General features: G+C 43.3%; 1 protein-coding gene across 1 annotated transcript; it reads right to left on the bottom strand.

Moving 5' to 3' along the window:
- Positions 1 to 7,818: 7,818 nt before the first annotated feature.
- On the bottom strand, positions 7,819 to 9,431 carry LOC307038347 (general transcription factor II-I repeat domain-containing protein 2-like). The gene is made up of 2 exons (XM_079679735.1): positions 8,351 to 9,431; positions 7,819 to 8,252 (listed from the first exon to the last, which is right to left on the bottom strand). Exons 1-2 carry the CDS (start codon positions 9,185 to 9,187, stop codon positions 7,905 to 7,907), a joined length of 1,185 nt encoding a protein of 394 aa, XP_079535861.1. The 5' UTR covers positions 9,188 to 9,431; the 3' UTR covers positions 7,819 to 7,904.
- Between the last annotated feature and the right edge of the window lie 5,890 nt (positions 9,432 to 15,321).

The following is a 15,321-nucleotide window of genomic DNA, read 5'->3' as shown; positions in this document are numbered from 1 at the left end:
TTGTCAATCCTGTTTTTCATTCAATCAGTCTTTCGGCATTATCATTTTCTATATCTGAGCACAGGGGAATGGGCAAGCCTCCTCTCAGTCGCCGCAGTCATAGAGGAATAATAATCAATCACTGAGCATGGTGCCACAATGAGCACTGGTCCTGAATCCAGATAGGACTGCCTCACACTCTCCAGCTCTACATGCTGTACGATGCAGCCTTGCAGCCTTTCTGAGGAGACTGGCAGTACATCCTGCATCTGCTCCTCACTTGAATTCTGCCGGCTGAATATTCCGATTTTTAGATGTATTTATGTAACCGAATAGTCCTGAATTCAAACATAGCACACTGATGTACTGACTCCCATCTTCCTGGCAACCGAGTCTGCTGGTTTTTCAATGTTGGGGTTTGTTTGAAGGCAGCCTCACAATGAAAGCAAACACATCTGAATGCCAGAAATCATATCCAAGCTTTATGAGAAGTCTTGTTTATTTGTCTCTTGTTACCATTGGGCAGCAGGGCTCCACTTTAGTCCGACAATAACAAGTCATCATGAGAACCACATTTCCCATAACACCCACTGCTGTGAGTCACTGTGGGTGACAGCTCCCACCCCCATCATAAAGTAGTTGATCAAACACACACCACTATGCGTTAGGCCAAATGTCTTATCGTTCATTTCCTCTAAACTATTCTTTACATACAAGCCTGCAGCCGGAAATATACGTAGCTAGGTGAATGCTTTGATGAATACAAAATTAACTACCCTTTCGTTTTGATGTACATTTTTATTTGATCTATTGTGGATTTTCTGTATATCAATTGAACATTTTGAAGATGAAACTGTGTGTATGCATTGGGGTCATAATTTTGTGAATTCATAAATGACAGATTGGACCAGATCTGAATTTTTTTTTTTTTAATCTCTTCTTAAAAATAACTACCATATTTAAGTGTTAAAGTATAAGAAACGAGGGACTACGTATTGTAACCCTAGTTATATAAGCACAGGCGGAGCCCTCTACTGGACTCTATGGTTACTACTCTCTATCGTACTGTACGTGCATTCACCTACTGAGTTACGTAAACGTAGCTGGCCAATCGGGGCGAGCCTACCTGAATGCGCGCGCAGGCCCACAATATATAAGGCGGCTACGCCCTCCGTCAGCGGCATAGGAAAGACAGGGCCCCCAGGTAGAGGGCTCCGCCTGTGCTTATATAACTAAGGTTACAATACGCCTCATTATATATCACAGGCTCCGCCCTCTACTGGACTCTATGGGTACAGTGGGTGGAGCCCCAATGTATAAACACTCTGCCGTCCAACAACATCGACCCATCACACTGCCCCCACTTCCTCCCATTCGGTTGTAACCGTGGAGAAGTCGGGGCCGCAGCTTGGATAAGGCACACTCACACACGCTTACCTCGTGTAGAGTCTGCATGGACGATAGTGGGGAGAGTCCTGCATCGAGCACCACCCCCGGATATTCTACCTGCTGGTGAGGTATGGGGGAGCTCTTCTTCCAATTGACCGCAAAACCCAACTTGGTTAGGTGTAGGATCAATTGGGCTGTGTGGAACATTGCCCATTCCCTGGACCTGGCCATGACTATGAGGTCGTCTAGATAAAAGAACACCCTCATGCCATGGTCGTGCAGTGGCTGCAGACCTGTGGCCACACATTTGCTGAACGTGCGTGGGGATAGGGAGTAGCCGAAAGGCTGTCTGTTGTACTCATAGGCTACCCCCTGGAAGGCGAAACGCAAATACTTTCTGTGCTTTGGAGCAATTTCGACATGAAAGTAAGCGTCTTTCAGGTTGATGGTTGTGAACCAATCGCCTGGCTGCACCAGTCCCAGTAACTGTTCTATAGTTATGGAACTTATGCAGGCAATGTGCCGATTCAGGCTGTGAAGATCCAGAATGGGCCTGAATTCTCCTGTCTTCTTGGGAACCAGGAAGTACAGTGCCCTTTCTCTCTGACATGAGAGTGCACATGCAGAGAGAAAAAACAATCTCCTCGTGGGATGATAGATTTGCCTCTCTCATGCCTTTGAACGGAGGAGAGATGCTGCAAAACTGGAGTGAAAACCCAGTCTCAGCGTCTTTTCCATCCACTCTGTCAATACACAGCTGAGCTTCCATTCCCCATAACATTGTGTTAGAGCAGTGTTTCTCAAACTTTTTCATACCAAGGACCACTTAACCAATAAAAAAACACTCGCGGACCACCTGACTCCACAAATATCCAAAAACACATTGTTTTTTCCAAATCGCCTAAAAATGGTACAAACAAGTGGCAACATGTGTGATGAAGGTGTTTATCTGGGCTATATCATGCAATCAAAAGTTAAACTTAAGCTCTCTCCATTGCGGAGATATTCCCGCGAGAGTGTGGAAAACTTAAATGTATTTATTTATTTCAAATGTGAAATTTTACCAATATACTCAAGGACCACTAGGGGGCGCTCAAGGACCACTAGTGGTCCGCGGACCACACTTTGAGAAGCACTGTGTTAGAGGATGTGCAATCAGCTGTGGAGCCGCAGCTATGAAGCTGTGGTACTCCCTGGTGGCCCATTCCGCCGCCAAACCCTCCATAAAAGGAAGTTTGACCCATGGGGAGCGCGAGGAAGAGCCAACGGCAGCATGCGGCTGAGCAGCACCGTTTCTTCCTCCAGTCGACTGAAGCGCTGTGTGACCGAGGTAATCGATCCAAAGAGCCCCTCCATGGATACGGGGGCCCAAAGGAGATCCTCTAGATCCTTCCTAGACAGCGCTGTGAGTCCCAACCACACGTGACGTGACGCCACTGTGGCCAGGAACATCACGTGCCGGAATATTTTGTTCAAAGATTCCAGGATATCTCGGTCCCAAGGCAGCGGGGGCAGAGGTTTTCTCCCCTCCGCCCATCCGGCTGCCTGTGGAAGCAGATGGGCCACCAGGCTCTCATCAAGGGGGGGCACGCCGAGACACTCCGTGTCCGAGCGGCCCTGCACCCTCAGGATTCTCAACATACCTGCCATTGGAGCCTTCTTTTTGAGTGGCTGCCGCCACTTTGCCTCCACACATTGCCAGATATCTGGCAACGGGGGCGAAACTAATGCCGGCTGCGCCGGACGCACCGGGCCGTAGAATCCCTGACGAAGGCGGCTTACTGGCCTCGGAGGCAGTGGCTGGGGGAGCGGTAGGCCTACACGCTCTGCCGCCATGGTCATCACCGCAGGGAAGTCCTGACGCGCAGACCTGTGTGGCGGACCCTCCTGGACGCCGGACCCGGAAGCACCAGACTCGTCGCCTTCCTCCTCGACGAACGGGGCCGCCCGACCCGCCGGAATGGCGAACACAAATGACACCTCTCCCGCGACATCTGTGTTCCTCCATTTCCACCACCTCGAGATCCTGGTCCTCCGCCTCCTCTGGCGAGACATAATAAGCCTGAAAATGCTCCAGACGATACCGGCGACTGAGCCGTGGAAGCATGCGGCAGGCATTGCCTAGAGCAGGGGTACATTATAGGGATGCTCCGATCGGATCGAGTGGGCGGGGCCTATGGGGATCTTCCATCCAAAGTGATGTTTAAAACTCAGTTAATGGGGCTCATTCACTAGCGCTTCCACAAACAACAACCAACATAATTATTACATTCAAATGAAGTGCATTATTCAAGTTTACATTAACTTTGTGTTAACACGGGAGAAATGAGCGGAAGTACTCTCTTTTCCTCTCTCCCCCTCTCTCTCTCCTGACAGCCTGTCAGTATCTCATGCAGCTCACTGATCCAGTAATGAGTGACCCGACTGTGAAGAATACATATATTTATAACTAGTTTAGCTAGTTCCAGAGGTAGATAAAATAGCTAAGTGTGTTAGGTCTAACGCTTGTGTGTTTTGCTCCGCTCACCGGTCCGTCACAGCGGGTGGAGCTGCAAGATTTCTGCTTCACACACGTTGCATACCGCTATTTTATTGTCATTTTGGAGAGCTTGTTTTGCCGTGCACAGAGAAAAGTGTCATGTATTTTATGTCATGCGATCGGCTCTCGCGATCGTCATTTTTAGAGAGCACCGATCGATCGGCAGAGAGTGAGTATCGGTCGATATCGATCGGCGGCCGATCTATCGGAGCATCCCTAACTTACATTATGCCGAATTTAACAAACACATTTAAATAATTAGTTTAAACAGCATAATAATAAGGACGATCGTCCGTTCTGTGATTCTCCATAACACACATGGCCAGTCCGCCCCTGTGTAGAATGTTATTTCAATGAGATGAGCAAATCGCCACTGGGCTTTCAACTAAAGACACAGCCACGCAAAAACTGCGGCATTTGTACAGCTCCTTATGGGGACTGCAATTTATGAATTGCTTTCCTCCGTGGTGAAACGATCAGCGCTGCACCACGGAGGAAAGTTAAAGAGAGCGGGGCTGCGTTGCGTGCATGGCTTCCTTCTGCAGGTAAGGGGCAGACCCGCTCTGGCGGCGGTCTCGTTCAGGATCCGAAAATCAAATTTAAATATTTTGCACACTTATTCCTAGTGTGGCACTGGTTAGGGTGCCGAGTGCCAACGGTGGCACACGTGCCAGGGGTTGCCGACCCCTGGCCTAGAGAGTAGTACCCATAGAGTCCAGTAGAGGGTGGAGCCTGTGTGATATATAACCAAACATTTGAGGCATATTCTACGACACAAGAATTAAGGGAACAGACATATACCATAAGATTTAAACACAATATGTTCAAGAGCCGTTAACGTACATTTGATCTTGGAATAAACTCAGTATTTTAGTTTATTATTGACTGCTGTTCAAAGAGTGCTTCAGTCTAACCTTATTAAATCTTTGGACCTTGTATCTTTGTTACCGTATCTAGAAAACCTTAACATGTCGCAAAAATCGACCCCAATTTCCTGCCATAATTCAAGTGCGGATGTTCACCATGAATTTCATGGCAATGAATGGGCAAAGAAAGTGGAGGAATCAAGCTAGAGATCACTGGACATCAGTAAAAAACATTACTACCTCGGTGTAACGGCAAACCTAACTTGTTCTTTAAGTATGGTGAAGATAGAGGGAAGGTGTTTGCTGAAGCGTGGGCCAGTTTCTTGAAGTTGCACAGAAGTGGGAGATAGTCACCACTGTAGGAACAGATAGCGGTAGCAATAATTCCATTACAATACAGAGGGGAATCACAGCAAGCCTCCATGACAGCGGCTTTGTTTATGTTTTACCTATGTGTTGGAAAAAGCCGGACATCTTGCAAATAATAAATAAATCATGTTATAATGAAGTAAAAAAAAACTCAAAACCATCCTACCAGTTTTTCATGCATTTATTTATAACAACACCACATCTAAAGCTCTTGTCTGTAGATGGCTCACAAACAGCAACAACGTCTGTCTATGTGTGTGTTATTAGGTGTTTTTATCTTGTTTTAGCTAGCAGAGGATAGATTGGGTATTTCCTGATTGGCGACATGATTCAAGGGCCACGACTGGAAAACGAAGAGCTAGCGCAGCATTAAGGGAATACATCTACTTGATGAGGATGCTTGCGTGGCACTGGCAGCTATAGGAGCCAGACGGCGCCTTGTGCAGTATTATTCCAAATGTACAGCACCGCCTCGGATTAGTGAACACAAACAAAGAGGGAGAAAGAATGCTGAGCAGCACATGATGGATGCCTGTCTGCAGCGTCCTTCCATAGAGTCACCCCCAGCCAACAACTAGCCTTTCCATCACTGCAGCGACAGAGGGCCTGGGAGGCAGAGGAGATGCTTACTTCAGAGCAATAAAAGTAAACCGGCCCTGACACACAGGCACTAACATATGGCAGAAGTTATTAAGTCAAACTCTGACCGATGGGTAGATTTCATCGGGGTCTGTCCCTGATAGGCAACACTGGGCATTTTTGCAGAGGGTTGTGTATGTGTGTAACTAAAAATGTGTGGTTAATTCCTTAAAGTAACTCGAATCAATATCTGACAGCAGCTTGGAAGAATGACTTCATTGTCCTGTTATTTAATCAGGCCATATCTTATCAGCTCATATCATATGGTGGCTATTATAGCTGCATCTTGAATAACATATGGCTTTCAAATAGCTGTTCATTTCCATAATGGCCTCTCATTTATCACTGATGAAGGTGACTGTAAGTCTGCACATACAACAAGCATTAAACAAGCTTTTCCCAGTCACACATGCTGCATCTGTTATAGCACAAGCTAAATAGCTCAGAAAGGAGGGAGTGTGTGTGTGTGTGTGTGTGTGTGTGTGTGTGTGTGTGTGTGTGTGTGTGTGTGTGTGTGTGTGTGTGTGTGTGTGTGTGTGTGTGTGTGTGTGTGTGTGTGTGTGTGTGTGTGTTTGTTTGTTTGTTTGTGCTCTGAGGGGGGAGGATGGAATTATAAAGAAAAGATAACTATGTTTGGGTCAAATATTTCAATATTTCTATATGAAAGCTGGGTAAGATGTGGTGTGTAATTTTTTTTTAAACGTCAGGTTATAAAAACACAAAATTGTGCTCCCAAGAAAAATTAGATGATCATTTTTTGTCGAATTTCTAAACAGGACCTATGTTTACCATTTGTATTTGAGTGAATTGTGGCTTTTGGAAGAAGTACTGAGACCTTGCAGAGTCATAAATCTTAATAGGACTGAGGTCGAGGTGAGTTTACAGGTCAGCAGACTGCTGTTCATCTGTTTTCCTTTTTAACATTTGAATGAAAGGGGGTTAATGACCACAGTCACTGTAATCCCACAACAAATGTTATGAATTATTTTGTGATCATACTGTCCGACTATATGAAGTGACTGGCCTGGTGAGTTGAGAAAAGGAAGCTTTTGAACTTCTCTAACAAGTTCTGTTTCCATTTGTCATACTAATATGTTGATAGCTTTCCATGTGAACATCTTAGAGCAACACCATGAATGTTTTCAAATAGAGGCTGTTTTAAGACAGTCAAGCTAGTTATTAACTTTGAGGATAGTGAGGGCCAAAAAAAAATGTCCTCACTACCAGAGGGCCACTTCGTGACCATTCACTTCCATCGGCAGGATACTATATCCACAACATTTAAATAGCCAACTTTAGCTACTAATTTAATGAAAATAACTAAATATATATAGGCAATAAATGTTTATTGTACCAAACACCAACACTGAGTTTAACAACGAATATTCATCTTTGTATTGTGTTTCTATGCTTCCCTCACATTCCATACATAAAACCAAGAACATATGCATTTTTCTGAACTTCACCCACAGCTGGATCAGTAAGCTATACATCTTAATGAGATACTTGTGGCCTCTCCTGCTGCTGCACAATAGACTGAATGTCAATATCAACATTTGTACATCCGATTTGCATGAGATGGAACAGTGTCTCATCTGTCAGTCTGTTTCTCTCCCTTGACTTGATGTGCTTCATCATAGAGAAGTTGCTCTCGCAGATGTAAGTGCTGCCAAACATGCTGGCCATTGAGAGCGCAAAATCCCTGAGGAGTGGAAAGCGGGACTCGGGTAGCAGTCTCCAAAAGGAAATTCCCCTCTCCTGGCGCTTTGCTAGAAAGGGGGCTGACTGTAGTTCGCACATTTCAAGCTGCAACTCAGGGGGCTACTCGATGATTGCAGCCGAGAGGGGGTTAGTGAATAACTCGATGCGTGGCTGCATGGTGTGGAAATCTTGAAAGCACTTCTTAAACTGCTGCTGCAGTGTTTCTATGTCGGCTCTGTACTTGGGTAATGTTTTCTCACATTCGGGGGCATCTTTGCGCATCTCTTCACATGACGGGAAGTGCGCCAGATTAGGACGGTCGGCTGAAAATCCGTCTTTAAACAGAGTCAGTTTAGTAACAAATGCGTTCATGTGCGCATATAGATCCGACACGGTTTGGCATCTTCCCTGTAACCGCATATTCAGGTGATTAAGATGCGAGGTAATGTCCGCAAGGAAAGCCATGTCGAGAAGAAAATCTGTATTCCTGAGTTTTGCGCAGTACGCACTTGTATCACATTGGATGGTGTCCTCCAAGAACACAGGGATTTCTGCTCGTAGCGAAAAAATCTCTCCAAGCATTTTCCACGGCTCATCCACCTTATCTCTGTGTGCATCTGTAAATCACCGTACGTGGCGTTCACTTCATCCAAAAAGGCTATAAACTTCCTGTGATTGAGAGACCGGTTCCCTCCTCGAATGAGATTAGTAGTCTTGGTAACTAAATCCATGACATGGCTAAAATTCATTGATTTGGCACACAGAGCCTCCTGCAATATCAAAACGAAATTTGATTTAGCCTGATTTTTTTTTACAAAGAATGCCCACATTCAAAACCATTAGAATAGCTAACAATAATGTTACCCACCTGATGTATGATGCAGTGCAGTATTGGACAGTCAACGCCACTCTGGCGGAGGAGGCCGGCGAATCCAGTGCGCTTTCCTTGCATTGCTGGCGCACCATCGGTAACAACAGCTGAGAGCTTGTGAAATCCTCTGTGCGCACTTACAACATTTTCAACAGCGGTGAAAATATCTTGTCCTTTGGTAGTGCCATGCAAAGAAGCCAGTTTCAATAACTCCTCGTGCACTTCAAATGAACTGTTAATGGCCCGTGTGTAGATGAGAAGCTGGCTCACATCAGTCACATCAGTGCTCTCATCCAACGCTAAGGAAAAGTATGCACAGTCATGCATGACTTGTTTTACCTTTTGTTCGACATGATTTTGTATATCAAATAGTCTTCGTGTCACTGTCCGACGGGACAAAGAGACGGTTTCAAAGTTTTTAGCCATGTTGTCATCTCCGAATGCTTTAGCTATCTGGACTGCACAACTCTTCACCATTTCGCCGTCAGACAGGGGCTTCTTAGCTTTAGCAAGCTCAAGGGAAACGGCATAAGACGCCGTGAGAGACGATTGCTGTGTAGTCGTGGCTCTGGTAAAAAAGGTCTGCTGCTGGCATATTTTCCCTTTTAGGTCAGCAACGATGGCGACTCTGGCAGCTCCTGTGTGCTTTTCATATTTGTCTTTATGGGTGCTGTTGTAGTGGCGACTTAAATTGTAGTCCTTCATTGCCGATTTAGTTTCAAGACACACCAAACACATAGGTTTGCCTTTGAATTCTGTAAACAGATAATCTATTTCCCATTTTGGCTGAAAGAGACGGTTTTCTAGGTTCAGTTTTCTTTTTTGGGCGCTCATGTTTCTTTTCCCGCTAACGGAGGAAAGCCGCGAGGTAAACAGAAGACAATATACACTTGGCTGCAGGCCTCATGAATTTGTGGGGAGCGCCCTCTAGCGGTGAATATTATTAATTACAAGTGGGGTCTGGTTCAAATGATTTGCTTGTTTACAACTGTGAAACCAATATATTTTTGTAAATTGACTCGCGGGCCGCACAAAGTGAGGGCGGTGGCCACATGCGGCCCGCGGGCCGCCAGTTGCCCATCCCTGTGCTAGAGGAACGCCAAGAGGAGAGTCGGGCAGCTCAATCTGTAGTGACTTGTCATGCGAATTGATGTTGCTGGTTCGATTCCCAGAACAATTAACACCTCCTTGCCCTTGAGCAAGGCACCACACTGGGCGCTGTAAACCCAGATGGTTTAAATGCAGAGACTACATTTCACAGTGTGTGCAGAGCATATGACCAACAAAGAGGATTTCATTTGAATACTTCATTTCCAAGGAGATGAAAACCTGTTTTGCAAATTAATTGTATGCGTCCAGTCTTCTACTTTTAAAAAGGTATGTCAATGACGTGAAATGCCTGTATTACATTAATAAAAACACTCCTCACTGCCCACTCAATGCTTAGAGGAGTCTGCAGGCTGCACTCGACAGGCCATATTCTCTCCTATTAACCAGTTTCCTGCAGCTTATTTCCAACCCCTGTGGTTCATTTGCTCAAATCACTGCATAAGAATCCTGTATGGACAAGGTTACTTTTGCTCAGTGTAAGGTTCATTATATGATCATGATATAATTGTGCGTGGGGGCCTTCTTGAGTTACAGTTTTTGCAAATGAACCACACCCTCCAGTGCAACTGTTGGTTTTAAAGTATTATATCAAAGCAATCATTGGTGAGTGTCAGTCTAAATTCTGACAAGACTTTCCTGCAAACAGATCCACACTAAACCTCATCTCAAAGTTAATTGTTTTTTTAAAGTGTTTTTGGTTAGATCCCACGTATAGGACCTGTGGTAAACACAAGCTAAAGAGATTATCAATGTATGTTCTTGGACATAAAACAAGTCAGTAAACAACCTACTGGTGAATGTCCAAAGCTTCTATGTATCATATAAATAGCCTTTGCTGATGAGTGAGTAAAGGAGACACCTCAACATCATCAAACACGAGTCCACCATTAGCTTAGCACTGATGGTGTGGATAGCTGTAGTTTTACAGCTGCATGTTAGATATTTACTTCAGGCAAAGGCATTTAAACTTAAAAAATCAGAAAAGTGGTGTTGATTTGTTTAGATTATCCTTCCATACAAAACGTGTGGCATCCTAGTCTTGCCAAATATCACATTTTCTTCAAATTCTGAAGAATGAAAAAAAAAACATTGCTTTTTGTTTGAAGGAACCCTTGTGTTTCAACTTACAAATACAAAAAAACCATCATCCCTACACCACTCTGTTGAGAGCCAATGTTGATGCCATCACAAAGAAAAACCAGTTGAGAGCAGTTTAATAAATGTACTGATTAAAAAGATGATTACGTCTCTCATCCAGTTGCATAATCAAACTACTTTTGCTGTACAGCTAAGTGCAGTGAGTTTATTTAGCTTCCCATGGTCTTTTTCAAAAATAAATAATCCTGCCATTTGTTTATACCACAAATTATTCAGCACCTTCTACATCCGATCCTTGCCAGTTCAAACAACAAAATTGCATTGAAATGACTTTCCTCTTCTTCATAAAATAGTTAATCCTGGAAATGTATATAAGTGAACACAATGTTCAGGTCATGTGGTGGAAGCCACTGCTTAGTTCATTTGTGGCCAAAGGCTCAGGGTTGCTTCTCATTCAGCAGAACACAGTTATATTAAATTAGATGGTGTGACACTGCTAATATGATTTTCTCGATTTTGGATGGTTCTCTGGATTCTCTCCAAGGTCAGCACAGTCAAGATGCATTTCATCAACAGCACAATTTTACGTGTCAAAGTTCAACAGTTAATCTTATGTGAAAGCTCTATTCAAGCTGATTTCCCCTTTGTTCACAGATTCGGTTAGGCTGCTAATGCTAGGACAGAGCCATCTCCCTTCCTCCAGTTTCCACCAGAGTACTGATGCCTGTTTGAATATGTTGAATCTCATCATCTTTCTTTTAGAATACTGATGCAGCTTTAAGAGATTTAGAAAATACTGCCGGATAGAAGAAGGCACCGAGGGGAAACTTTTCCATTCGGCTGAGTAAGAGAAAATCATGCAGACAAAGTTAATATAGAGTTATGAGTATTTTTATGAGCTGAAAGTTTCCTTGTAGATGTACCTAGATTGGATCCTAATGACGCATTGTAGAATTAATTCCCTTTATAACAAACGGAAAAGGTAGCCAGTTGAAGTATTCTCATAAAATGGTCTCGTGAAATAAAATAAAATACAATGTAGAAGTCTGATAATTAATAACAATGGCTAGTAAAGGGTGAATTTCAGAATGATTTCATAGTTGGTTGGCAGCTATAACTCCTGAACAAACTAGCTTTAATATTCCAAAACACATTTTAATGATAAATGTTATGTTGTGAGTTGGGCTAAAGAGAAGGTGGGCTGTTGAAAATTGTGTGTGTGTGTGTGTGTGTGTGTGTGTGTGTGTGTCTGTGTCTGTGTCTGTGTCTGTGTGTGTGTGTGTGTGTGTGTGTGTGTGTGTGTGTGTGTGTGTGTGTGTGTGTGTGTGTGTGTGTGTGTGTGTGTGTGTGTGTGTGTGTGTGATAAAGTATGTATATCTTCAACACAGTCTCACGGCATTTCGTGTTATAGACACTTGCATTTTTTCCGTGTCACACAGAACGATTTTAAAAGCAATGTAAATAATAACAAATTTGAAGGAAAAAGAGATTTAAAAAATATACAGATTTCAGTATTCTGACACAGAACGATTCTAGAAGCAATGTATTTATATCGGGAGTATGTTTCGTGCCTGCACCAAATAATAACAAATTAGAAGGAATCAAAACAAAAAAATACAGATTTCAGTATTCTGAGGCTCTTTAACCCATTTATTTTCCTCACGGATGGCAAAAAAACTCAGACATAATATAATTTAAAATAAAAGGGTTAGGGTTAGGCTTAGGGTAAGATATTGAGTAAGAAAATATTTTTATAAACCACACAGCTTCTGGTCTTCCAAGACCCGACCGGACAAAAAGACGTGGTGCAGGCAAGACATAATACTACCAATAGAAATACATTGCTTTTAAAATCGTTCTGGGTGACACGAAAAAAATGCAAAAGTCGTTTTGGTGAAGACAAATCAATAGATTAAATCAATGTTGTGACTATAACACGAAATGCCGTGAGACTGGGTTGATATCTTAGTATGTATATCTTAAACCAAAAGATAGATGTCAGGGCCACTGGTTTCGATCTGGTAATTTCACACTCAGACACTCAATATGCTGGAATATAGAGGAAATTCTCTCCATATTTGCCTTAACGTCCTGCCTAGGCTCACCAAGGCCTTAAACATTTTTTATTTTAGTGTTTTTTTTGGCCTGACTTTAAACATGAAGTTTAAGTAATCCACCTGCCAGTGTTCCACAGAAACACTCCACTGAAACTGTCAGCTCAGAGCAGAAAGGGTTTCCTTAACTTTGAAGTGACAATTACTTTTACTGCGAGTGAAAATGTGATTTCAGGAAGACTTTTTCTTTCTGCCTTGAGCGAGAACGTGCTGGTATTTTTAAGAGACTGTCATACTTTAAATTGGCCCTGACCGATTTAGTAACTTAGTCTTACATGTGACAGCAGTTGGTGGTTGGTATGGTGGTCTGTCCATCATGGAGGATTTCAACAACTACTGGCCATTTGCCTTGGCATGTGCTCTCTTTGACCTATTTCAATGACTATTTATTGGGGTGTAACGGTATCCGCATTCGTCCCGAACCGTCACGGTTGTGCTCATCGTTTTCCGCATTGAAAATACAAGAAGAAGAAAAGTTAGTAAGGCGATTGCAGATAAAACACAGGAGGTAGAAGACCCACCTGCTTCTTTTAAATCAGCTGTGTGGGAAAATGTCGGGTTCCCTGTGGACTACAATAACGATGGAGTGCGAGCGGTGGATCGGACGAGGACCGTGTGTCGGCGTTGTTCGACAGCGGTACGGTATGCTAATGATAACACACACCAAACATGCTAAATCATATCAGAAGGCATCACCCAGATTTGCCAATCACCGGAGTCCGGCAAAAGACAACAGCAGTTCAACAGTTTATCCCTGCTGTTTTTAAGAACCCAATAGACATGAAAGCCGTGAGACCAAAATAAATAACGGAAGCTATTGGCATATATATTTCAACGGCAATGCGCCCTGGAAACACTTTCTTATTATTTATTTTGTAAAATGTTCAAGACATTCTTTTTAGTTTTACAGCTTATTGAACCTTTTTGTTTGACATCAGCCATTATAGATAATCTGGGAATCTGAGTGTGTGTGGTACTGTTTGTGGTTTGTTTTTAACTGTATAATACAGTTAATTATTCAAAATGTTAGAGTTCCTTATTTTTGTACTGAAACTTGCACTACTGTTAAAAAATAAATAACAACAAACCTGGAATTATGCATTTGGGACTTTCTTTTGCTTTTTCTCGTTGTACCGAACCCGTACCGAACCGTGACCCCCAAACCGAGGTACGTACCGAACCGTGAATTATGTGAACCGTTACACCCCTACTATTTATAGGCAACCATGAGGTGAGGCTTGCCAATGTCTGCCACATTTCAATTTGATTGTGATTCACAAAGGAAAACATGCGTAGGACCTTTTTATTCAGAATATACTGTACCCAACCTTTTGACGTAAATCTTACACTCAGCTGAATTAACGAGGCCCCAGATCTTTCAGACAGCGCACAAACAATAAGTGACTTTGCTTACATGGGAAGAAGACTACGAAAACTCAGAAACTGTAAGAATTTTGGTCTTTCATTCATGTCTGAGACAGCACAATGAAAAGGTTTTTATAATGTATCAGAGGCACTTAATGTTGAACCCTATTGATTATGAGAGGGACCAACATTAACCTGCAGACTCAGAGTAATAAGTGTCGGAATCAGAGGAAAACACTGAACATGATCAGGATAATGTGTCAAGTAAGGAGAACAAATTATGAGCTAGAAGAACCTGCTGAGGTGGAAGATTGTTTAAAGTCAAAGGAAGGGAACTTACTGGTCTTCCATCTCTCCAAATGATGTTGCAAGTTGGGAACGGAGAGAGCGAAGAGTCCCCAGGCTCGAATTTGCTATTTAGCTTCTCATGTTGATGGTCTCAAGTACATTTTTTTGCTATTTCCGCCAGAGTATTTGAAAACAAAGGGGCGACGTGTGTGACATAGACCTATAGGCACATCTGGGCTTGTTGATTTTCATCCAGATATCCAGGAAAGATCCAGCTGTGGCTGGTTAATGGCATACCCAGTCTGGTATAACACATTATTCGTGCTAATACTGCTAATATGTGCGACTTTAGCTGTGAGTGGGGTGCAGTCGTCTTTCAACCAGGAGGTCGTGGGTTCGATCCCAGCCCGTGAAGTCAACATGTCTGCTCCCGATGGCATGGCCAACAGTGTATGAATTTGTATGAATGTAAGTTGCTAGAGCATGTGGCAATGCTCTGTATGAATGAGTGTGGATGGGTGAGTGACTTGTAGTATGTAAAGTGCTTTGAGGGGTCGTAAAGACTGGATAAAGCGCTATAAGTACAGTGCATTTAATACGACGTCATATCTAATCAAGGTAATTTAATTGGATGATTGGGACAAGAGATTGTGTCAAAACACTGATCTGACTGGGGATGAGCACCTGGTCTCTTTTAGAGGTCAATGTGCCTTAAAACAGTACAATTCAAGTAAACAAGGAAAATATTGAATACAAATCTGGAAACAAGCAATATCAGGACCAGTTACAATTGGAAGACGGAAGTCTACACTGCTGTGATGACATAATTTAGTCTGCCATTGTCATCTTGAGAGTGTGTCTCTAACCTCTGCATCTCACCTGAAGGTCACTAATTAGAGAAACTCACCTGGCCCCGGTGTGCTGAGGATCTTAAGCTCCTGCTGTAGGACCAAGCCTCTCCCTTTTTCCCTGCGCTGGCTGTCTCCACAGGCA

This window comes from Notothenia rossii, assembly GCF_949606895.1.
Source record: "Notothenia rossii genome assembly, chromosome: 4".
In the NCBI taxonomy this organism is placed as follows: Eukaryota; Metazoa; Chordata; class Actinopteri; order Perciformes; family Nototheniidae; genus Notothenia; species Notothenia rossii.
Note: the sequence above shows the minus strand (reverse complement) of the source record. Positions and strands in the feature narration are given on the sequence as shown.